Source organism: Perna viridis, chromosome 2, assembly GCF_037379345.1.
Source record: "Perna viridis isolate PV_CMFRI_1.1 ecotype Kerala chromosome 2, ASM3737934v1, whole genome shotgun sequence".
Classification (NCBI taxonomy): Eukaryota; Metazoa; Mollusca; class Bivalvia; order Mytilida; family Mytilidae; genus Perna; species Perna viridis.
This window is the reverse complement of record NC_142446.1, coordinates 4857666-4883095: the sequence shown is the minus strand read 5'-3', so window position 1 is coordinate 4883095 and position 25430 is coordinate 4857666. Positions and strand designations below refer to the sequence as shown.

The 25430-nt window shown below is 34.1% G+C and overlaps 1 protein-coding gene across 4 annotated transcripts in view; it reads right to left on the bottom strand.

Moving 5' to 3' along the window:
- Positions 1 to 544: 544 nt before the first annotated feature.
- The window catches only part of LOC148623372 (uncharacterized), a 48123-nt gene continuing 23237 nt past the window's right edge, over positions 545 to 25430 (bottom strand). For all 4 annotated transcript variants that reach the window (XM_088565199.1, XM_088565198.1, XM_088565200.1 and 1 more), the window contains 5 exons: positions 24705 to 24816; positions 21017 to 21141; positions 19783 to 19858; positions 16994 to 17109; positions 545 to 3657 (listed from right to left, as the gene is read on the bottom strand). In XM_088565199.1, coding sequence (XP_088421325.1) covers positions 3529 to 3657; positions 16994 to 17109; positions 19783 to 19858; positions 21017 to 21141; positions 24705 to 24816 — 558 coding nt within the window. In that variant the 3' untranslated portion in view covers positions 545 to 3528. The remainder of the gene's footprint in view (positions 3658 to 16993; positions 17110 to 19782; positions 19859 to 21016; positions 21142 to 24704; positions 24817 to 25430) is intronic.

Below are 25430 nucleotides of genomic sequence, written 5' to 3'. Positions count from 1 at the left end.
TAGGGTCGACAACTTTTGATTGCCAGAAGATAAAAGGGAGGGATGGGTAAGGTTGGGCAATTTAGCCTCCTGTGGCGGAGCGCAAAGGTTCCTACTCCTATCGAATACCACAGCAGGGTTTTTTAACGTGCGAGGAATGTGGCATCTTTCCCAACACGGTGCACCACTATGGTTTGCGGTCAGGTTTTCCGTATTATAGCCTGACAACCCCAGCATGTAAGACGACAGGGGTATCCCATTCCACTATCTGGGGCACACATCCCAGTTGCTCTGTGGGCAGAGCGCCTAGCCCCTGGCTAGGTTTCTGAGCACTATTTAGTCGCCTTTTACGACAAGCTAATCGCTGCTGCAGGCCTATTCTTTTAACACCAAGACCTGCATTTTTTAAAAATTGTTAACAGATGACGAAGACAACGGACGCCAAGTAATTGCGAAGGCAAGGTGAGCTAAAAGAGTTACGACAAGACACAATTTTTTATAGACCAGGGGACTAACAGCGATTACTCTTTTCATGGCTGGGCCTTACAGTGTTAAACAACGAAGAGAAAAGAACAATTTCATTTATTTTTCTTTGGCACACGACTTTTAACAATAGTATAAGTAAAATTGTTTTCGACACATGCTAAGGAAACCTGATACGTAGAGAAAAACACTAAAATAATATATCTAACTACTAGTAACACAACCATCTCTGTTTAATTTGTATTTTTTAGATTGTCATTGTTTTTTTTAATCCGCAGAGTTCTGAACGCAAGCAAGGCCAATCCAACAAGGAGCTGCGTCATTATAGCACATGATACCCGATCTATTTTAAGCTTGTCTTTATCATAGACATAATTAAATTTAATTACAGGTCTTTTATACATGAAATATAATGGTGATTGAGAGCACTGCTTAATAAGACCGTTCCACTAATAAAGTATATCGTTCCAAGTATATGATATAGAAGATTTACATGATAAATATATAAGACAGAAGATGAAGATTTACATGATAAACCAATAGGGAAACTATTACATTTTTAATGAAAAAGTCCTTTTACTCGACAATATAAAATTTAAGATCAACAAAAAAACAACAGATAGCTTATATCATTAGAAATTAACACTTCATTCCGAGTTGCTCATTTGCTTTTGTTACTTTGTATGTATGATTTTAGTTACTTTATGTTCTTTGTTGTGTATATCTGTTTTCCATGTCTGGTCTTTGTCCCTAGATTACAGTCTTTTGATTACCACTATAACTGGTTCCCTTGATTAGTCTTTCATCAAAGTTTCAAGCAATTTGCTGGGAGCGTCAAAGTTAAACAATAGACCTGCATATCAAATTACCAAAAACCCAAAGCCATTAACTATACCATTAAATATTCATAATTTGAACATGCGCAATCGAAGTCTTAACAAATTAAAAGCTTAAGGGAGCTTACATAATACTAGATATATCAGCACGACACGAATGCGCCCACATGCAGCAGGGGCGGATACAGGATTTTAGATTGGGTGGGTGGGGGGGGGGTACAGTAAAAATTTCGCCGAGGAGTTCAATTTTTGAAGTATTCTTCTAGAGTGGGTACTTTTGTGGTAAGATTAGCGAGGAATTGAAGTTTCAATCCTAAATCTACCTCTAACAACACATGCTTTGCAAATTTTATTGGGGGGGAGGGGCGCACGCCCGCCTTGCCCCGCCTGAATCTGCCCCTTAGCAGTATATTCAGTACTCCATCAAAAATCAAAATAACAGTACAGAACGCAACCACTGTGTGTAACTCATCAAAATAAACCTGCATACCAAATACCAGATCAATATTTCACGGCATTTAGAAAACAAAAATAGGAATTTTTCAAGGGACAACGGTGAACTACATACCTTTGGAAGGCTGTCACAGTATGATGGAATGATGGACAATGGTAAACTATATACCTTTGGTGGCGGGGGCATAACACACAATATACAAAAGTTTCATAAAAAAAATTAAAGAGTTTTTAAACAACTGCAAAATATGCAGGGAGTGTATATAAAGTCCTTGGCTATTGTCAGTAGACATTTCATTTCCAAATAATAAATTGAGTTAAAGAGAATAGAACTCGTTGATATTGTAGCACTAGGTGCCATACTAAAAAAGGAAGACCAGGATTAATTTTGGGGTTGTGACTTGAACCGTTTAGGAATTAGGAGCATAAAATGGGACCAGAAACAATCATTATTTCCAGTCAATAACTATAAAATAATGGATTTCATTGAAAATGTTCTACATGGTGCCATACTATTAAAAGAAGGCTTAGATTGATTTTGATAATGTGATTTGAACCATTTGAGAATGAAGGAGCAATAGACGAGCATTTTCATTATTGCCAGACAACGAGAAGTGTATTGTAGGGGATTGATCTCTTTGAAAATGTACTACAATGTGATATACCACTAAAGGATCACTGGGGTTGATTTAGGGGAATATAACTTGAACAATGAGGAACGAAAAACGGGCCAGAATCAATATATAATAACTTGAGTAAAAGTGAATTGATCTCTGAAATTGTATGAAGTAGTGCCTTACCACCAAAGGAAGGCTGTGATTGATTTTAGGGATCGTGACTAGACCTATACAGGAACTAGGGGCCACATTAAGGCCAGTTAAGATTCTGGTCTAATTCTTATCTTGTGTCAAAATTCAGAGTCAATACGTGCCCCAACTGTTCAGGGTTCAACAAATGTGGTCTTATTCAGCTGCTCCCTTCGAAGGATCTTATTACAGACCTTTAAAACTTATCATTTAAAATCTCAATTATGATAATAATGATCATAATTGAGATTTTAAACGATAAGTTTTAAAGATCTGTAATAAGATCCTTCTAAGGGAGCAGCCTTTTAATTTTCATTTACTTTAATTTTTTAACAAATGTATGATAATTGTTTTCAATTTTAATTTTAGTTTAAAATTAAAAATATAAAACATTGAGACATTTATATTTTTTTAATGCAGAAAAGTTTAAAAATTTTAAGTATCTGAAGTCTGGGTTTAATAAAACTGTTTTTAACTTTTTAACAAACAATCAATCATGACTTCAAAGTATTTCGAGGAACTAATAATGAGTACTTAATTGAATGCTGTAATTAAAACATATGTCAGCTGTTTATTCTTAGTTCCCAATTTTACGTGAAGAGTTTATTAAATATATTAACTTCTGTTGACATTTTTATAAAACCAATAAAATAGCTTTGGGTGTACACACTGTAATAGTGTTTTACATCAGCATTGATTTGTAAAACTTAAAAAAAAACAATGTTCATTGGCACTCTATGGCATCTCTCATGAAACTCAATACAAAAAGAAACAAAAAGCTAGGATAAAATATTTTTAAGTGCTATTTCTGTCGAGAACAATTCTCTAACATGAACTCCATTGAAAATAGTTTGAAATGTAGCACTTAGCATATTTTACATGTTCTTTTTAAGTATGATGTCATTAAAGAGTATAATATCATGAAGCAGTTGGCATAGGTAATCTTGGCACATGTATTTAACCAACTAAGGTTACCAGAAGTTGATCAATGTTATTGTTCCTGTAGAATCAGGAGGTGCTGTAATTATCTTAGTTTCACTAACAAACATCAAATTCAGCAACGTTGGACACCTGTGAACCATATGCATCAACTTGCCTGTCTGAAAGTATAAAAGAGATAAAATGCTTCGCTAAGTGCAGCTTGATACAACTGCAAAGGTTGAACCCTGAACAGTTGAGGAAAGTATGGACACATCATTGTTTGATACAGCTCTCAATTTGGATTGTGAATAAATGATTGACACAGGAAAAGATTTTGACCAGAATCTAAGTGTCCCTTTTCAGAACCTAGTTCTTCAATTATTCAAGTCATAACCCCAAAAATAATCCAAGCCTTTCTTGTGTGGATAAATATTTATTCAGCTGATAAAGTTTTGAACAACTGGGCCCAGCAAATGCTTGTTTCTAGCCCCTTTTTGTCCCTAATTCTCAATGGGGAAGGTCATAACCCTAAAAATCAGTTCAAGCCCTCCATTTGTGTTATGTCACCTTATGGTATAGAAAGTTATCCATTGAATAAACAAACAGGTCCCTCACCACAACTAAATTCATCACAAATTAACAAATAATATAATAGGGATCACGAGTGTCCTAGGTATAAATTGTTGATTTGGCAAGGATGCAACAGAAGCCTTTCTACATTAATTTCTACATTATTTTCTTAATAGCTACATGTATAATACTTATATGCATAATAGTTATTATTTGACCTTTTTGAGGTCATAAAATTGATATTGAAAATGTATTTTTTATTGATAATTCATTATTGGATACTTTACTCAAATGATTGAGCAGACATCATGAAAGTGCTTGTTTTTTGCTTGTTTTTTGCTTCTGATTCCTATACTGTGGAAGTAAAAATCCCATAAAATCAACCCCAGCCTTTATTTTGTGGTAAAGCACCTTGTGGTACAATTTCAAAGAGATCTATACACTTATACACAAGTTATTGCCCAGACAACAACTGTCTAAGGAAGATGAGGACACAGACGATGACAACAATATACCACTATACAATATACATGACAAAAAGTATAACCTTCCTTAAAAAGGCTTGCTTATCTTAAATGGTCTATTTTTTATTACATTTCTTCTGTTATCATTACATATTACCTATTCTGTAAATATGCACGGTGTTGCAGAAAAGCTAAATCTTTATAATTGTCTGTTTTTATATGTCCTTATGCATTTCAAGATGAGGACATCAGATCAATCAAATTGACCATGTTTTGTTCCACTCCAAAATCATCACATGCATAAACAAGCTTTCGAAAATCACATTACAGACTCATAATTCTAATTATCAGTGGGGACATTTTCTTAAATCCAGGCCCCATCAAGAATCCTTTCCGGTGGCAAAAAATTACATAGCCGTCCAATGCAAGGCATGTTTCTACCGGTGGCACATTAAATGTGCAAACATATCTCCATCAGAATATACTCTGATGAAAATTTCTTCTGATTCATAGATATGCAAACCATGTTCTTCATTGGATTAAAAAAAAACTCTTTCTTTGGTGAGCAATCATTCGTAAACAGTGAACTTAATTCATCCAATGAATTAAGCGTATCTTCTTCGGGTTTAACATCATATGTTCAAAGAACTTAGAGAAACTAAGCATTTACATCCAAAAAATGTCATAGCCACCTACATAAATATTAACAGTCTCAGATATAAATTTGATGAGATAAAAAGAACCATTAACTGATAATATTGTAGACCTATTAACCATAAACCATAGCAGAATCCAAACTTGATAGTACATTTCAAGACAACCTATTCTAAGTTGAACAGGGTACAAGCTGCAACGACGTGACCAAGATCAGCATGTTGGTGGACTATTAACACTTGTCAAATCTGACCTACCCTCAAGTAGAAAACATTCTTTTGAATCAGATAAAATTGAAAATATTTGTTATGAAATATTTATTAATGATTAAAAATGGTTCATTATGGGAGTATATAAACCCCCCTCTATGAAGAATTGTATGACAGTATTACCAAATCTTTCGACAAAGGTTATGTTTCATATGATAATATTTGTAATATCGTTTTGGTGTTATTTTATGGCCTGGGAACTAAACGCATTGTTTTGGCTATCAAATCTAATCTATAACTAAAGATACATAATACAGACTTAGACATAAATGCACGTGTAGCATGCAAAACAAACTCCGCCCATCTTTCACACTATTGGCTTATTTTAATACATTACATCTCTCCCTTGTTTTTGAATTAAAACTTTACTATAGCAAAATAATTAATTTTACTGTCAATGTCAGTAGCAAGATATTCATCAACCATGAAACTGTAAACATATCATTCCAGTTAAAGAAATTTTAATTATCTAAATGAGTCTATAAATCTATCACTCTTCCCCTCACACACAACAAAACTAATACTAAACATTTGTCCCAGTGCACTGTCTATTAAGCGGACACAAAGTCATTAAATCGTCGAGGTTTCTTCTTATCTCTTGGTGGTCGATCATTAACGGAATAGTCGTCCCGATTTTGTCTGTTTGTAAATTGTCCGTAATACGGTCTGACATGCGAGACGTTTCTATAGAAAGTTTGACCGTTATCTGACCTCACATGGACACTTGTTCCACTTTGCTTTACAACTTTGTACACTATATTTTCAAACTTTACCTAAAGTTTATCTCCACCTCTCTTAGTAAGAATTACATTTTGTCCTTCACTAAATACCTGGTAGTTCTTTCCTTTTGTCTTATCGGCATAGTATTTCTCGGCAGCTTTCTTTTTAGCATCTCGTTCTTTCAGTCTTTTGGGCACATTGTTGTTGATCAAGCAAGGTAATTTGATCTTTACAGTTTTGTTAAATAGTAGAGATACAGGAGCATATCCAGTCGTTGAATGAGATGTTGCACGGTACAATAATAGGGAATTGTACAATTCGTCATGCCAGTTTTTTCCTTCAGCACATGCGGCGCGTCTAGTTTTCTTTAAAGTCTTATTGCAATTCTCTACAAGACCATTAGCACGTGGCCACTACGGTGTGACACGGGTGTGTTCTATGCCATTATCATTAAGAGACGCTTTAAATTTGTCCGACACAAATTGACTGCCATTATCAGAAACTATTTCTGCACATAATCCATGGACTGAGAATATTCGGCGCAATTTGTTAATGATTGTAGCACTCGAAATCGATTTGATAATGTCAACCTCTGGAAATCAGGAATAATAATCGATAACTACTAACAGATTTGAATACGGACAGCTTAAATCGATAGCTAATTTTTCCCAAGGACCGTCATGTAACTCTGACATTGTAACAGTTGGCGGTCGAGGCGGATTTGATACTAACTGTGAATCATTGATTCTACATCCGAGTCAATATGTGGCCAACGAACTTTTTCACGTAGTAACTGCTTTGTTTTAACTACTCCCTGATGCGATTCGTGAGCAAGACTAAGAACGTGTTTTCGCTGATTACTTGGGATCACTATTTTTGCCCCTTTGAGGATTATAGAGTTCTGCACTGTTAGTTCTTTGCAAACAAGATAAAATGGCTTCATCTGTCCTTGTTTAGACCACTTGTTTTTCGCAATACAATTTCGAATTTGATTCATTGTTTTGTCTCGTGCGGATGTATTTTCAATTTCTTTCAAAGTCATCGCTTTTGGACATACACTGACTACAATATAATTAACGTAATGTTCTGTTTCATTACTATCATCTCCTACACTGCCTTTCATTGGCGAACGTGACAATATATCAGCTGCATTTAAATATCCTGGTCGGTATTTCGCTGTGAACTTGTGATTTTGTAGGTTTAGAACCCACTTTCGAATGCGTGGCGGCGCTTTATCTGCTGCGGTAAAAATTCGTTCTAGAGGTTTGTGGTCAATAAATACGGTAAAATCCATTCCATACAAATACACATTGAAACGACGGATTCCCCAGTAAACTCCTAGAGCCTCACGCTCTGTTTGTGAATACCTTCTTTCGACCGGGCTTAATGTTCGACTTGCGTAGGCCACTGGCCTATAGTCACCATTGGTTTGCTTTTGTGTTAAGATCGTTCCTGTACCAAAAGGAGACGCATCCACGATGATACTTGTTTCGGCATTTTGGTTGTAGTATGCCATTACTTCGGCACTTGTGAGTAATTGTTTTAGTGTTTCAAACGCTGTTTGTTGTTCGGCAGTCCAGTGCCATTCAACTTCTTTTATTGTTAACTTGCGAAGCGGTTCTTCAATTGTTGCGAAATTTAGAATATATTTAGCACAAAAATTAACTAATCCCAAGAAAGATTTGACACTTGCTGGTGTCGTTGGCATCTCGAAATTACGCACTGCTTCGATCTTGTTTGAATCAGGTTAGACACCATCCTTTGATAATAAATGTCCCATGAATTTCAATTGGGTTTTGTTGAACTCGGTTCAAGGTTAGATTCTTTTCACGGAGTCGGGTAAGCAATGCACGAAGTGTTTTATCATGTTCTTCTTGGTTTTGCGCATAGATAATCATATCGTCGGCAATATTTTCACAACCTGCTATGTATTGTATTGTCTGCTCAACAACACGTCGCTGTAACTCGGGTGCGGAATTAATTCCAAACATTACTCTCTTGTATCTGTGCAGGCCTTTGTGACATACGAATGTGGTGATATAACGCGAGTCTTCTTCTAATGCTATCTGATGAAAAGATTGGTTTAGATCTAGTCGAGAAAATATTGCAGATCCATTCATTTGTTGCAGAGCATCCTCTATATTTGGAATCGGAAAACGTTCTCTCTGAACAGCTACGTTGGCTTGTCGCATGTCTACGCACAGACGGACTTTATTGTGTTTCTTAGACATTACTACAAAACTTGAAGCCCATGGTGTCGGACCACTGACTTCCTCTATTACGTCGGAATTCTCCAGTTCTTTTATTTTTATTTCTACCTGTTTTCTCATTTTAAACGGAATTTTTCGTACTGGCTGAGCAACAGGTTTTATTGATTTGTCTATGTGCAATTTCAATTTGAAGTCTTTAAGTTTACCAAGACCTACGAATCTGTCTTCAAATGAACTGATTATCGTGTCTGTGTTGGAGTTAGAAAGGTTGTTGACACTATTTAATATTTCGATGTGGAGCAATCCTAAACCAGTAGCAGTTTTATAGTCAATTAACAGCCTTCCATCTCCGTTAATTATGTGAAATTCTACATCATGCTTGTTATCTTTGGTAGTCATGCTCAATTTAATCTTGCCAAACATTTCTAAAGGTGTTTTGCTACCGTACGGAAAGACATTGACTGCACATTTCTGAACTCGAGATTTTGATACCTTTAACTTAACAAATGTTTTTCTGTCTATTACGTTGATAGAAGCTCCTGAATCAATGAGAAAATCGACAACTTTACCTTCAATAGAAAACGGAACGACAGCATTGTTTTTTCCATACAATGTAAATATTTCCAATTCTTCGTCCTGAATCGCGTGAACATTTTCTGTTGATTTTGTCTTGCACATTTTTGCAAAATGTCCGATTTTTCCACATTTACGACATGTAATAATTCGAGATATTCTGCGATCTCTTCCGTAATGTCCCGTGTTTCCACATCTGTAACATTGAGCAGTTGCGTATGGATACGATTTCGGAGCACCTCGAGGTTTGAATTGCTTCGGTTTTTGTCTGATTTTGTTTATTTCTGGATTTACACGGCTCGGGTTTGTTGCTATTTTCCATCTTCTCGGAGTGTGTTACAGCTAATTCAAATGTTCTGCCAGGTCTCTGAACTTTTTCTACAGTTATATATTGCGCTGCTAGTAGCTTCCTTCTTAATTCGGTTGATTTACACCCATCAACAATTTGGTCTCGAATCATATCTTCACGTTGGTCTTGCCTAAAGTCACAAGCGATACAGAGTTTTGAAATTCTCACAATAAAATCATCTATTGTTTCTCTCTCGTGTTGCTTAGCTTTCCTGAACATATGTCTCTCAAACTGTATGTGTTTCTTTGGTTCAAAATAATTGTTAGTACCGTAACATCTTGATCATATTTAGTTCCCGGATCGGTAAATGCTTCGAAAATGTCTTGTACTTCATGTCCAGCTATATGTAGTAACATAGCTCTTTTCTTTTCATCTTTAGACACTCCGGTTGCTTTTACGTAATACTCGAACCGTTTTAAATACTGTTCCCAGGATTTCGCAAGATTTGTTTCACCAATAACTTTGAACGGTTCTGGTGCATGCAAGTCCAAATGTCCAGCCATTGTTTTCATGTGAAATCGGAATTTAATCCTATCACGTATATAGGTTACAGACCACCAATTCAACCAATGAGCATTTGGAACGTACGCAAAAATAGTCCTACGCAGAAATTACCCCTGTTCCTCATAGTGCTGTGAAAAAAGTTCTCATCTTATTTAAAAAATTGAAACAGTTTCTGAAAGGAAAAACATTTCTGTACATTTTATAGGTGCATTTTGCTTCTTGTGATGTGAAGCCTAATCTCCATAATGATTTTTAAATATACCCCTATCTTGTGAAAACACTGGGATTTCCCATGCTATTTATAGACCCTTCACTTCCGGTGACCAGTACTGCACTGCAAGTCTGCTAACCCCACATGCCATTCTGAGGATTGTGAGCTGACATATGTAGAATCATGCTGATATATAGTCCTCTGCAGGTTAAAGTTAAGGTAAAGTCCAGAGAAGCCATTGAATATTGTGAAATTAGCATAGAAGCCTATGGAAAGTGGAATTAGTGGTTTTTAGCCTTAAGATGAAGCCATGGCAAAATGAAAAGTTTCTTGAAATAGCTTTAAACTACTTGAAGATCTTGTTAACTTTGCCATGAGAGGAATACACTACAAAAATCCTTCAAAATATGCATTTTTTTAAGTTATAGGTCCAAATTATGGAAAATTGGTCTTTTTGGCTGATTTTTATGTCCTATCTTGTAAAAAGTGTAGAAAATTTAGTAAAAATATCAAATATTAAACTTTGAGGGCTATATTTACCTAAATATGGTGGTAATAAGCACTTGAAATCAAGTTTTGTGTAGATTTGAGCAAAAATTAGGTTAGAAATGAGGAAAAACTCACTTTCATTACTGCGGTTAAGGCCATATCAGCATTCCCCTATGGCAACATGGAAAATCCATTATTGAGTACTTTTTTTGCTTTAGGTGCCCTTTACTGGTCATGTTTTAATGTGAAAACACTGTATTTACAAATTTAAAGCCAAATATATCACCTTTTGTGAAAATTTAAAGATTTAGGATTTTTGACATGTGATCAAGAAAAAGGGGGAGGCATGTCAGAAATAAATTTTTAAAAATAGACCAATTTCTCAGAAAATGATTACTTTTAAAACTATTTCTTCATTAATATTGTTAAAAAACAAGTTGTGATTGATATTTTTTATTTGAAAAGTCAGAAAAAGTTCTTTGCAAATATTTAATGCATTTAAGTATGGTAGAATATTGTCACTTTTTTGCTCGCACAACTTGGTTACCCTATATTTAAAAATCAAATATTTAAAAAAGTGCTTGTCACATTTCACTGAAACTTTGCAAATGCATTCAGTATGTGTATAAGAAGATACCTGTATAGTTATTTATTTTTTCTAAGACAAAAAGTGACTCTTTAGGTTACAGACCACCAATTCAACCAATGAGCATTTGGAACGTACGCAAAAATAGTCCTACGCAGAAATTACCCCTGTTCCTCATAGTGCTGTGAAAAAAGTTCTCATCTTATTTAAAAAATTGAAACAGTTTCTGAAAGGAAAAACATTTCTGTACATTTTATAGGTGCATTTTGCTTCTTGTGATGTGAAGCCTAATCTCCATAATGATTTTTAAATATACCCCTATCTTGTGAAAACACTGGGATTTCCCATGCTATTTATAGACCCTTCACTTCCGGTGACCAGTACTGCACTGCAAGTCTGCTAACCCCACATGCCATTCTGAGGATTGTGAGCTGACATATGTAGAATCATGCTGATATATAGTCCTCTGCAGGTTAAAGTTAAGGTAAAGTCCAGAGAAGCCATTGAATATTGTGAAATTAGCATAGAAGCCTATGGAAAGTGGAATTAGTGGTTTTTAGCCTTAAGATGAAGCCATGGCAAAATGAAAAGTTTCTTGAAATAGCTTTAAACTACTTGAAGATCTTGTTAACTTTGCCATGAGAGGAATACACTACAAAAATCCTTCAAAATATGCATTTTTTTAAGTTATAGGTCCAAATTATGGAAAATTGGTCTTTTTGGCTGATTTTTATGTCCTATCTTGTAAAAAGTGTAGAAAATTTAGTAAAAATATCAAATATTAAACTTTGAGGGCTATATTTACCTAAATATGGTGGTAATAAGCACTTGAAATCAAGTTTTGTGTAGATTTGAGCAAAAATTAGGTTAGAAATGAGGAAAAACTCACTTTCATTACTGCGGTTAAGGCCATATCAGCATTCCCCTATGGCAACATGGAAAATCCATTATTGAGTACTTTTTTTGCTTTAGGTGCCCTTTACTGGTCATGTTTTAATGTGAAAACACTGTATTTACAAATTTAAAGCCAAATATATCACCTTTTGTGAAAATTTAAAGATTTAGGATTTTTGACATGTGATCAAGAAAAAGGGGGAGGCATGTCAGAAATAAATTTTTAAAAATAGACCAATTTCTCAGAAAATGATTACTTTTAAAACTATTTCTTCATTAATATTGTTAAAAAACAAGTTGTGATTGATATTTTTTATTTGAAAAGTCAGAAAAAGTTCTTTGCAAATATTTAATGCATTTAAGTATGGTAGAATATTGTCACTTTTTTGCTCGCACAACTTGGTTACCCTATATTTAAAAATCAAATATTTAAAAAAGTGCTTGTCACATTTCACTGAAACTTTGCAAATGCATTCAGTATGTGTATAAGAAGATACCTGTATAGTTATTTATTTTTTCTAAGACAAAAAGTGACTCTTTAGGTTACAGACCACCAATTCAACCAATGAGCATTTGGAACGTACGCAAAAATAGTCCTACGCAGAAATTACCCCTGTTCCTCATAGTGCTGTGAAAAAAGTTCTCATCTTATTTAAAAAATTGAAACAGTTTCTGAAAGGAAAAACATTTCTGTACATTTTATAGGTGCATTTTGCTTCTTGTGATGTGAAGCCTAATCTCCATAATGATTTTTAAATATACCCCTATCTTGTGAAAACACTGGGATTTCCCATGCTATTTATAGACCCTTCACTTCCGGTGACCAGTACTGCACTGCAAGTCTGCTAACCCCACATGCCATTCTGAGGATTGTGAGCTGACATATGTAGAATCATGCTGATATATAGTCCTCTGCAGGTTAAAGTTAAGGTAAAGTCCAGAGAAGCCATTGAATATTGTGAAATTAGCATAGAAGCCTATGGAAAGTGGAATTAGTGGTTTTTAGCCTATATATCAGAATTTAATCTTATCACGTATGTATCAGAATTTAATCTTCACTAAAAGTCCTATCGGAATTTAATCCTCATCTTCTATTTGTTTTTTTATAGAGAAAATCACCATCCTTGTCGCCAAAGTAATATTGTTTTGGTGTTATTTTATGGCATGGGAACTAAACGCATTGTTTTGGCTATCAAATCTAATCTATAATTGATACATAATACAGACTTAGACATAAATGCACGTGTAGCATGCAAAACAAACTCCGCCCATCTTTCACACTATTGGCTTATTTTAATACATTACAATATTATTGTTTTTGGAGATTTAAATATTTATATCAAACGAAAAATCTTAAAACTTCGTCTGATGTTTGTGATGTTTTTAATCTTTCAAAACTTGTCAAACATGTTTCAAAAAAGGTTGTAACCCCTCACTTGTCGATGTTATTCTGACGAATAAAAGGAAAAGTTACTATCACAATATTATTTCAACCACTGTAAAAAGTAATTCTCCAATTGACAAAAGGAAAGATTTCAAATATAGAAGTTACAAAAATTTTCATATAAATGCTTTTTCAAATGATTTACACCCAATTAAAATTAATAAAAATTGTAATGATACAGATTTCAACAATGTGTACAATAATCATGAAAATGAGTTTGTAGACATTTTAGACAAACATGCTCCAATAAAAACTAGAAGCCAATGTAGAAAACCACTTCCTTGAATGAATAAGGAAGTTAGAGGGGACGGACATACATAGAAAACAAATAATACATACTAAATTTACTAAAACCCGGAGTGACAAAAATTGGGAGAAATTTAGGCAACAAAGAAATTAGGTAACAAAACTCAAAAGGAAATCCATGAAAGTACACTTTTAAGAAAGTTGCTCTGGAGGATAAAAAAAAATTGTGAATTTTGGAAAACAGTCAAGCCATTCTTTTCTGAAACAAGAGGCTCCCAGGAGCCTGAATCGCTCACATGGTTGAATTAAACAACAATGTTGACTCAAGAAAACTTTGACAGGACTTATGAGGATCATTTCAGTAAATGAAAGTCTAAATCTATCTTAGTTTTCAAGACATTGGCTGAAAACTGTAAAAAAAAAAAAAACCTGTCATATTCCCCTGTCAAGGGCAATAACTCTTATAAGAAGGTGTCTGACAAATTTTATGCCTGAAGACTTTTGTAGTCCTAAAAAATAAGGATCATTTCAGCAATCGAAAGAATTTGGCTAAACCTAACAGTTTTAAGATATATGTGAAAAACTACTGTCTGACCCTTATGTTCTATTTTTAGTAACAGTGGCCATGTTTTTCGACGGATCAAAAAACCCCACTTCAATTTTATGAAGGATACCCCAAGAAACACTTATACCGAGGTTTGTTTCTATTGGTCCAGTAGTGTCAAAGGAGAAGTTTGAAAGAAATAACATTAAAAATAGAAAAAAAAAAACGTCGAAAAAGGACAATAACTCCAACATGGCTGAACAGATTACATGAAAATTTGATCGCAGATAGATCTCATTACGCTGAACACTTTTATTCGGTCAAAATTGGGCTTAACCCAACCGTTTTGGAGATATATGCGAATAACTATTGTCTGACCCCCTATGTTCTATTTTTAGTAACGGCAGCCATGTTTTTCCATGGATCAAAAAACCCCACATCAGTTCTATGCAGGATACCCCACAACATTCATACCAAGTTTGGTTCCTATTGGTCCAGTAGTTTCAGAGGACAAGAGTTTTGAAACATTGTTAACGACGACGGACGAAGACGACGGATGCCAAATGATGGCAATTTCTCACATGGCCTTTGGCCATGTGGGCTAAAAAGGGAACTGTGGAGAGCAAAAAATTGTACTACTTGAAAATGACAAAATAATAAACAATTCGGAAGACGTGTAAAACGTATTTAATAATTTTTTCTCCACAGTAGCCAACAAAATTGGAGCAGATGTTGTATATGACACCTCAAACCATCCCAGTATAAATGAAATTTTGGACATTATAAATGATAACAACAATTTTGTATTTAAAAAGGTATCTATTGAAAATGTATAGAAAAATTTAAATACAATAAATGTGAAAAGGCCACAGGCGCTGTTTGTATTCCAGAACAAATTGTAAAAAAAATGTAAATCTTGTATACTGCCTCAACCTATCACTCTTGTTAACATGTCAATTGAAAATACCTGTTTTCCTAATAAATTGAAAGAGGCACACTTTTTTTTCAATTACACCTTTATTCAAGAAAATGGTCCATTGTCAAAAACCAATTATAAACCTGTTAGTGGCCTTCCTACTTTTTCTAAAGTTTTTGAAAAAATATATGATATACAATTATCCGATTATTTTGACAAAATATTTAATCCTTTTCTATGTGCTTTAAAAATTGTTAATAATATTGCCCCTGTATGTCTAAAAAATCTGGTAAACGTAAAAAATTCCAATTATTCTTTCTGGTATGAAAACTTATTAGATGTTCCTCAGGTGAAGCCCAGCAGATATGGTAAAAAATCTTTTAAATTTGCTGTGGCAACACTCTGGAACAGCCTTCCCAACCATTTTAAGACAGAAAACAGCTTTTCTCATTTCAAAAGCCTCATTCAGTCCTGGAATGGTTCAGAATGTCGCTGTTCAGCATGCAGGTAACTTCCTATTCTATATCATGCTTATTTTAGCTATATGTTTTGTTTGGCTTCTGCTTGAATAATAATACTTCTGTTTTAGATTTAGTTTCGGCATGTTTAAATACTTTTATGTTTAGTTCTCTGCTATATCATAATGTTTTAATATTTGCTATGCTTATCTTGAGTTTGATTGTATGTATTGCTTTGTGTGTATGTGTCCTTGCCTTGATTATTGCTATGTGTGTATGTGTCCTTGCCTTGTGTATTGCTTTGTGTGTATGTGTCCTTGCCTTGATTATTGCTATGTGTGTATGTGTCCTTGCCTTGTGTATTGCTTTGTGTGTATGTGTCCTTGCCTTGTGTATTGCTTTGTGTGTATGTGTCCTTGCCTTGTGTATTGCTTTGTGTGTATGTGTCCTTGCCTTGTGTATTGCTTTGTGTGTATGTGTCCTTGCCTTGATTATTGCTATGTGTGTATGTGTCCTTGCCTTGTGTATTGCTTTGTGTGTATGTGTCCTTGCCTTGATTATTGCTTTGTATGTATGTGTCCTTGCCTGGTTTATGTTATGTATTTTTTTTATATTTGGTCACACAGCTCCTTAGAGCTGTGTTTGTATTTATGACATGCCAAATCAAAATAGTTTTCTCATCTTATCTTATCAGAAGTTGTATTTAATCATATATGCTCACCATTTGTGAACAGTAAGCACTAAGAACATTGTCCTGCCTGTATTAAAATACTTTCTGTCATGAAGGTCACCAACATTCAGTATATGGCCATTCATGTACTGCAGTACATTTTTCACACCCAGTACAAATTCTGTATGTACAATTTCACATTATCATTTTAATTTTTGAATATTTGGTCTTCCATTAGTTCTGTCTTCTGGAACAGAATGTTCATTATCAAAATGCCTCAATGTTCAAGAATAAAATTTTATTACATCATAAGTGCAATATTAGTCTGAGTTTGTCAGGTAAATTTCACCATAAAAAAACACTCTGTACCCCCAAATAGAAAGGTCAGGGGTGTATGAACCCCCAGACACAAAAACTAGTGGGAAAGCTGCTTCAACATGACTTAGTTAAATATAACCAAGCCTAACACCTACACTATTTTAATGGGAAGTTCACAATGGAATTCTGTGAAATCTTAATTACCATTTCCTATATTTGGTGCTTTGTTGGTGGGCAACACGATCAGAATCAGTAAAAAAAGACACCCAGAACCTATTTTACCTTTATTAGAGATTCCTTGTGATAACTAGTGGTAAGTCTGTAGTATTTATATGAGTCACTTAATTGGAGTATTTCACTATTATATAATAACCATTATTGTTTTATTCAGATAAGAAGCCAACTATATGCTAAGTTTGTATTTACCCTGAAGTTCCAGATTCCAATTTTCTTCTGGTCCCCTCCACTTACAAGTCTTTCATCATTTATATGGAGACATCGAACCACACCAAGATGCCCAGTCAAAACATGCTGAAGTTCTCCTGACAATAATCATCATACAGTAAAACATGAGTTCAAGAGGTCATAACTATTGCTCTTTAAGAATTTAATCTTGTCTGATACTAATTGTACTGAATCTAAATAAAGATTTCGTATTGGTTTTTATATACTTAAGTAGTACTCCAGCTAAGAATCATGCAAAATGTGATTCATGCTTGGAAAGCCTACATATTTTTATTTTTGATATTTTGTTTAAAATGCTTTAGTAAACAGAAATTAACATTTGGTTTTTCGTATAACCCGTGCTCATAGGAGATAAAAATTGTATAGAATGCACTGTAGAATTCAAAATTAAGGGAGATAACTCTGTAAATGACACTCAAATACAATAGAATCTACTGGATTCTCAATGTTGATTATCTCCTAAGAGCAGGCAGATTTGAATGAATAAGTACACATTTCATAGTATAGACCCATAAAACAATTAAATTGCAAAAATAAAAATATGTAGCCTTTTTTTGGGGTGTATCACATTTTTCAGATGTTGCATGATTCTTACAAAGACAGCTACTTAAGAATTTAATCAACTTTTCAGAACAGTATACAACTGTTAGTGAAACAATAAAGCAAGCCAGTCAAAATTTCATGACATGTAATATCTCCTGGCTATTGATTTTTAGCTTAGCTTTTTCTTATATCATGTCTTCTTTATTTTCCCCCTTATTGTAATGATAGCTTATCCTTTTATGCCATAGTGAAACAGAGTGCACTAAATAACAGATAATGTGATGAGTTGCAAGAAAATCTATATTATATATAATTAGGCTGAGTTACAAAATTAACCATACATATTAACTATGTCATATTGCACTATCAGAACAATCTTTCTTCAACTAAAACTATAATATAATCAATCAATCAACTAACTTGAAATGGAGAATCTGAGAAACCAGAGGCTCACAAGGAGCCTGAATCGCTAACCTGGCAAACCTAACCCTATTAACTAAGTAAGTACAGGTGTCATGCTTTGTTACGACGACTGACCAAAATTTGCTGAAAAAAGAGCATATATTTAAGAATGCTGTAAGTTCAAAAGAATATATCTGGATCTTAGTATAAAATTAGCGGGAAAGCCGCTGCCCAGAACAATCTTTCATCATCACCATTCAACTTAAAACACCTAGTTTCTTAGAGAAAAAACTTGAGCAACTGGTGAAAATGATCGTAAAATGGCCACCTAAAAATAATTTCAATACTGCCAGTCAACTTAGAATATCATGCTTATTTCATGGGTAGCTTTCATATTCATTATTCTTCTATAGCAAAATAATCATTACGACCCCTATGTCCTGTTTCTAGTAACGACGGCCATGTTTTTTGGCTGATGAAAAATTTTAAATGATCAGTTTATGCCAACTTTTATTAAATTTTGTTGCAACTGGTTTCAGAGAGTTGTACACATTAAAACAACATAAAAATCTGTTTCAGGGGCCAAAAATCCTACAACAGGCAACAAATCATTTTGAAAATTTCGGCAAAGGTCCATCTTCTGATGGTGAACAATGTTACTCACGACCAGAATTTTGCAAAATTCAATGGTTTTGGAGTTATTTGCAAAAAAGATGTATTCTGATCCATATGTTCTATTTTTAGTAAAAGCAGCCATGTCTTTTTCACGATCAAAAATGAAAACGGTCATTTCGTACAGGAAAACCTAAAAACCAGTTATACCAGTTTCATTGAATTCTGTACAGTAGTTTCTGAGGAGAGATTTTGAAAGTTATAACATCAAAAACAGCATTAAACATCCAAAAAGGTCAATAACTCAAACATAGGTCAACAGATTGCAAAGACTGCAATACAGATAGATTGCATCATGGTGAACACTTTAACCTACATCAGAAGTTGGTTAAACCTAACAGTTTGAAAATATATGCAAAAAAACTGCTGTCTGACCTCTATGTTCTATTTTGAATAACAGCGGCCATGTTTTAATTAGCAGATTAAAAATTCCAACAAATCATTTTGTGCAAGATACTCTAAGGAACAGTCATACCAAGTTTCAAATCCATTCAGTAGTTTCAGAGGAGAAAATGTTTGAAGAATTGTTGATGACGACGACAACGGATGCCAAATGATGGCAATAGCTGAAGGATTTTAGGTGATTCTCAATAGTCCTTTTTCATATTCCCAATTTCCTCTTTTAAATTAACTTTTGAATTAACTTTCCAACCCAACAGACTGGTTTACTGTCAGATTTGAGCAAATGGACAGCAGTTGACTAGAAATTATTGAAGCTGTGGTTAGTACTTGGAACTTTTAAACAACTTATTTCAAACCATTAAGGCACTTACCTAAGTGAAAACAATTCAGGTTTCAAAGATCACAATTTACTGTTCTTTCTTTTCTCCACGAAAACCCCAACCAAGTTGTGGAGTCTTGGTAGTTTTGGCCCTTTTGAAAAGCTTGCATTCCATAAATATGAAAAAGGACAATTTGAGATGTTTTATGAAACAAGTGAGGTTTTACACTACCATCTGATCCACCAGATGCTATAACATGCCTGTTGTACATACCTGTATGAGACCAGAGTCTTATTGTACTGTCTGATCTACCAGATGCTATAACATGCCTGTTGTACATACCTGTATGAGACCAGAGTCTTATTGTACTATCTGATCCACCAGATGCTATAACATGCCTGTTGTACATACCTGTATGAGACCAGAGTCTTATTGTACTATCTGATCCACCGGATGCTATAACATGCTTGTTGTACACCAAACAGTACTGTAATAATGGGAAAACCATTCAAGTTCAAATTTAGTTATTATGATCAAGCTTATACATAGTTATGGTAGTGCAATCAAAACAAACATTTTATCTGAAACTTGCTTGCTTATTCACAAAAAAAAAATCACACAAAAATTGAATTTTCAATAGGGTATTAAGTCTCACGAGAATGGGTCCTAATCTACCATTCAAATGCATTCAAACTTTCTCACTTACAAAGCTTTAAGTACAGAATTAAAAGTTATTTTTATGTAAAAATACCAATAGAAATGACAAATATTTATTTCTACAAGATAAAAAATTGTTCAGAAAAGCAACAAATAGAAGATTTTGCATTGAAGTGTAGCTTCCTGAGATCCTGGAGGTAAACAATAAAATCCAGACCTATCTAGCATTTCAATACATTCTTTATCGAAAATTCCAGTTAGGAAAATGAAACTGCAACGAGATTTACAAACCATATAGAACAAGGAAATTTATTCCACTTCTGTCAATATTTTTCACAAGAATTTGTCCCTCAGCATGTTGAGGAAACTATTTCTTCAGACAAAACTCACTTAATTCAACTTTAATTACATTTTTAGTTTATTTTGAACCAAGAGAAAAAAAACTTCCTGTTAAGTCAATAATTTCTTCTTGGTTTAATTTTTTTTAAATCACAAAAAATCATCAATTCTTTTATTTATTTTGACCTAATGAACTTGATATCATAATCTTTTTTAATTTTTTATTAAATAAGGAATATTAAAATGACAAAATATAACTCAAAACCAGCAGCAACTCTAGGTGTGAGACAGAAAGGGACCCATGTTCAGTGATGTATTTACGCAAGGTTAGCACCAATTAGAACCAAAATTGATAATGTGCATCTATATACTGCAATAAACTACTTAACAAAAAAAAATAGTTTACTACTTGCTATTTCATTATAAAACAGTTTTTACAAAAAAAACATTTAATCAATTTCTATCAAATCATTAATGTGCTTATTTTTTTGTACGGTAAGTAAAAAGAAACAATATTTCGGTGCAAATTCTGTGTAATTAAGGGATTTCACATGATTTTGCATTTAAAAAAATGGAAGTTTCTATAAAGTGCTATTAGACATTTATCAAACTGTTGACAGATAAGTAAAAACTATGGCTAAAGACTTACAATTTCTGCTGTGTGTCCTTCCAATACATGTGTACAGTAGCCAGTGGTTGTCTCCCAGATCCTTACATTACAATCAGCACTACCACTAACTACTTTGTATTCATCAAACTGGCAGCAACTTACAGCTTTAATAAAAAAACATTTAAATAAATTAATACCAGTAGATTCTGCTGTACAATTCAAAAATACATTATGTCAATCAATTTGTTTTTGTTTCTGCCACTGCGAGTTTATAAAAGATATATCAACAAGCACTAAATATACAACACATATCCTAATCAGTCATACACTATCTATGGAATACTATATATCCTAACCATAGTAAGAACTACCCATGGAACACACAACATATGTCCTATGCATAGTAAGAACCATCCAAGGATTACATAACATATATCCTAGGCATAGTTAGAACTAACCATGGAATATGCAATATATATCCTAAGCATAGTTAAAACTATCCATGGAATACACAACATATCTCCTAAGCATAGTTAGAACTAGCCATGGAATACACATAATATATCCTAGGGATTGTAAGAACTATCCATGGAATACACACATATATCCTAGGGATAGTTAGAACTATTCATGGAATACACAACACATATTCTAGTCATAGGTAGAACTGTTCATGGAATATTCAACATATATCCAAAGCATAGTTTGAACTATCCATAAAATATACAACATATATCCTAGGCATAATTCAAACTATCCATGGAATATTCAAGACATATCCTAGGCATACTTAAAATTATTAATTGAAGGTATTATACAACATATATTCTAGGCATTGTAAGAACTATCCATGGAATACACACATATATCCTAGGGATAGTTAGAACTATCCATGGAATACACAACACATATCCCAGGTATAGTTAGAAATATCCATGAAATAGACAACACATATCCAAGGCTTAGCTAAAATTATCCATAGAATATTCAATACATTGCCTTTGGCTCAATATCAAAACCCTACACCAAAAGACACAGTAATTACAGCACAGACAGGAATCAGTCTTTCGGAGTCATTAGTTTGACCCTGACATCAAATTCTAGGGTCAAATTTCATAAACCATGGCATGCCACACATCTCTTAAGCTGTTCTACCTTCATATCACATATTAAAAGCCTACACCAAAAGACAAAGTAATTACAGCTTGGACATGATGTGTCACTCAAAATCATTTTAGGTCAAATTTCATCAACAACGGTATGGAACACATCATCTTGAGATGATCTACCCTTATGCCAAAAAGCTATTGAGGAGGAGTTGCGAATAACGCATCAGACAAAATTTTGCTGAAAAAACACCAAAGTCAAACAGCCATCATTTCTATAATGTTCGCCCAAACATAAATTCCGGACAATATGCACATCCCAAAATGGTAATATAACACTCCTACTAGATTCATAACAACACATGAGACCGAGTTTTGCAGAAAATGCTTAAGTCCATCAGCCGTCATATCTACAATGTTTGCCCAAACATAAATTCCTGACAGTATCCACATCACCACGTGGTTATATTACATCCTGCTAAGTTTCTTAACAATGCTTCAAGCAGCTTTGAAAAGCCTATGCCAAAAAACAAAATAGTTACTGCCCAGACATCAATCTGCCATGCAAAATAATGAATTTGACCTTGAGGTCAAACTTCAAGATCAATGGTCACAAACCATAGTACCTTATACATCATCTTGAGCTGATCTTCCTTCATGCCAATAGACAAAAAAGTTACACTCTGCACACATTTTTAAGGATTGACAGACTAATTACTAAAGGGTATCTGCCATTTTTCTGGCAGGTCCCAAATTAATTTGAGAATGTGAATATCAAATTTATTGCTCCCAATGGCTAAGTATTAGTTAAATCTGTTTTGGGTATAATAAAAACCTATATATAGCATATAAAAAATATCCTAGAACTAAAATTTATTTGAAATCATATAGTTCAATTTTAACTTTTTGAACCCTTTCATTACTTTTCAGCCACTGTTACCTTAAATATAAAGGCTGTAAATCCTTTAAACAATCTTAACCTGTCTTTGTGGCATATAACCTTCAGATAAACAGACAGAATGGAGGATAAACATTCCAATCACTTTATGCTACAGAGTGTCAGGTAAACAGATGGTTAGACAGAATGGAGGATAAACATTCCAATCACTTTATGTTACAGAGAGACAGATAAACAGATGGACAGACAGAATGAAGGATAAACATTCCAATCACTTTATGCTACAGAGTGTCAGGTAAACAGATGGTTAGACAGAATGGAGGATAAACATTCCAATCACTTTATGTTACAGAGAGACAGATAAACAGAATGAAGGAAAGACATTCCAATCACTTTATGCTACAGAATGTCAGATAAACAGATGGACAGACAGAATGAAGGATAGACATTCCAATAACTTTATCAACCCAAGCTTTAAATCTTTGGGTATAAAAAAAAAATGTAGTACAGTAAAATCATTTGCTGCACACCATATGATTGATGTAGTGCCTTAATCTTATGAACCTTCTAACAGGATACTTGCCTCAATTTATTTTGGATTTTCAGCAGATGCTCTCAATTTTCTATTCTTTATGATCAATAATAACCCTCAGATTGTCATAATGTCCTACCATTCTGTATGATCAATACCAACCTTCAGAATGACATTCTGTCCCACCATTCTGTATGATCAACACCAACCTTCAGAATGACCTTTTTCCTACCATTCTCTATGATCAACACTAACCTTCAGAATGACATTCTGTCCCACCATTCTGTATGATCAACACCAACCTTCAGAATGACCTTTTTCCTACCATTCTCTGTGATCAACACTAACCTTCAGAATGACATTCTGTCCCACCATTCTGTATGATCAACACCAACCTTCAGAATGACCTTTTTCCTACCATTCTCTATGATCAACACTAACCTTCAGAATGACCTTCTGTCCCAACATTCTTTATGATCAATACTAACCATCAGGATGACCTTCTGTCCTACTATTCGGACAGAGTTATCAAGGTTAACATGGTTCTAGCAGAAATCAAAAAAATGTAATCCACGGACAAAGAAAAGACATGGAAAACAGACAAACACAACAAAGAACAAGGTAACAAAAGTAAATGAACAACTTGGACTCCACTGAAAACTGGGAGCATGGATCAGGTGAACCAGTAGGGAAGCATCCTCTGCTTTTCTAGAAACAGCCGCCATGTAGCTCATAAAAAGTCAAGTCTGGGGTAGACAAAAGAGGAAAGGAAAACATTGATTCATTGAAGAAATCAGTTTTCATGGTGCAGATGGATACACCATAACGATTCACAAAGTTCATGATGACAATTAATACTAGTCTTCTGAATGACCTTCTGTCCTATCATTCTCTATGATTCATACTAACCTTCAGAATGACCTACTGTCCTTCAATTCTGAATGATCAATACTAACCTTCAGAACGACTGTCTGTCCTATCATTCTCTATGATTAATACTAACCATTAGATTGACCTTTTGTTCCACCATTCTGTATGATCATTACTAACCATCAAAATTACCTACTGTCCCACCATTAAGAATGATCGATAGTCGCCTTCAGAATGACCTTCTGTCCCACCATTCTGTATGATCAACACCAACCTTCAGAATGCCCTTCAGTCCTACCATTCTGTATTATCAATACTAACCTTCAGAATGACCTTCATATACCAGTAATGGATTGCTATTCTCTACATGGTACAAAACCATAGTATTGTCCCAGGAACAGGTGATAACTAAACTTCCACAACACTTCATACACTGAATAAAAATACAATAATTATCTTCCCAACTTTAATAAGTTACATGATGTGACTTTTATTTTACTGTCAGTCTCTAACAATGGTGTTATTTGATCAATGACACATCTACAATCTTTGCTTCAAAATCTTTATACACATTAGATATATTAATGAGCACTTAACCAAAGATTAGTACTGTCTATCTTAATAGTGTCAAAGTAAAGATGGCCAAAAACCTGTTACCAAGGAAAAATCCAAGAATTACCCTGTAACAATTAAAAAATGTACAAAGCTCAAATAAAATTCTTTGATCCTTTACATGATCTGGAAATTAAAAGAAAACATCATAACTCATACACATGCAATTTACCTAGCTGAAAATAAAAGTTTTAGTAATGTACAATTGTGCTGTGTTTGAATAAAATCCTTTCATTTGTTCTCGTGTCATCATCTGAAAAGGACAAAATTAAGGTCAAGGTTCAGTAAGTGATCACCACATAGCAGTGATAAAGTAATGTCATTGTAGAAACAGCATGAAACTGATCATTGATGTTGCACACTGTTAAGCCATTTCTCCCTTATTTGCAGTGGGGTTTAGTGTAGAACAACAAATAACAAGAGGCTCCAAGAGCC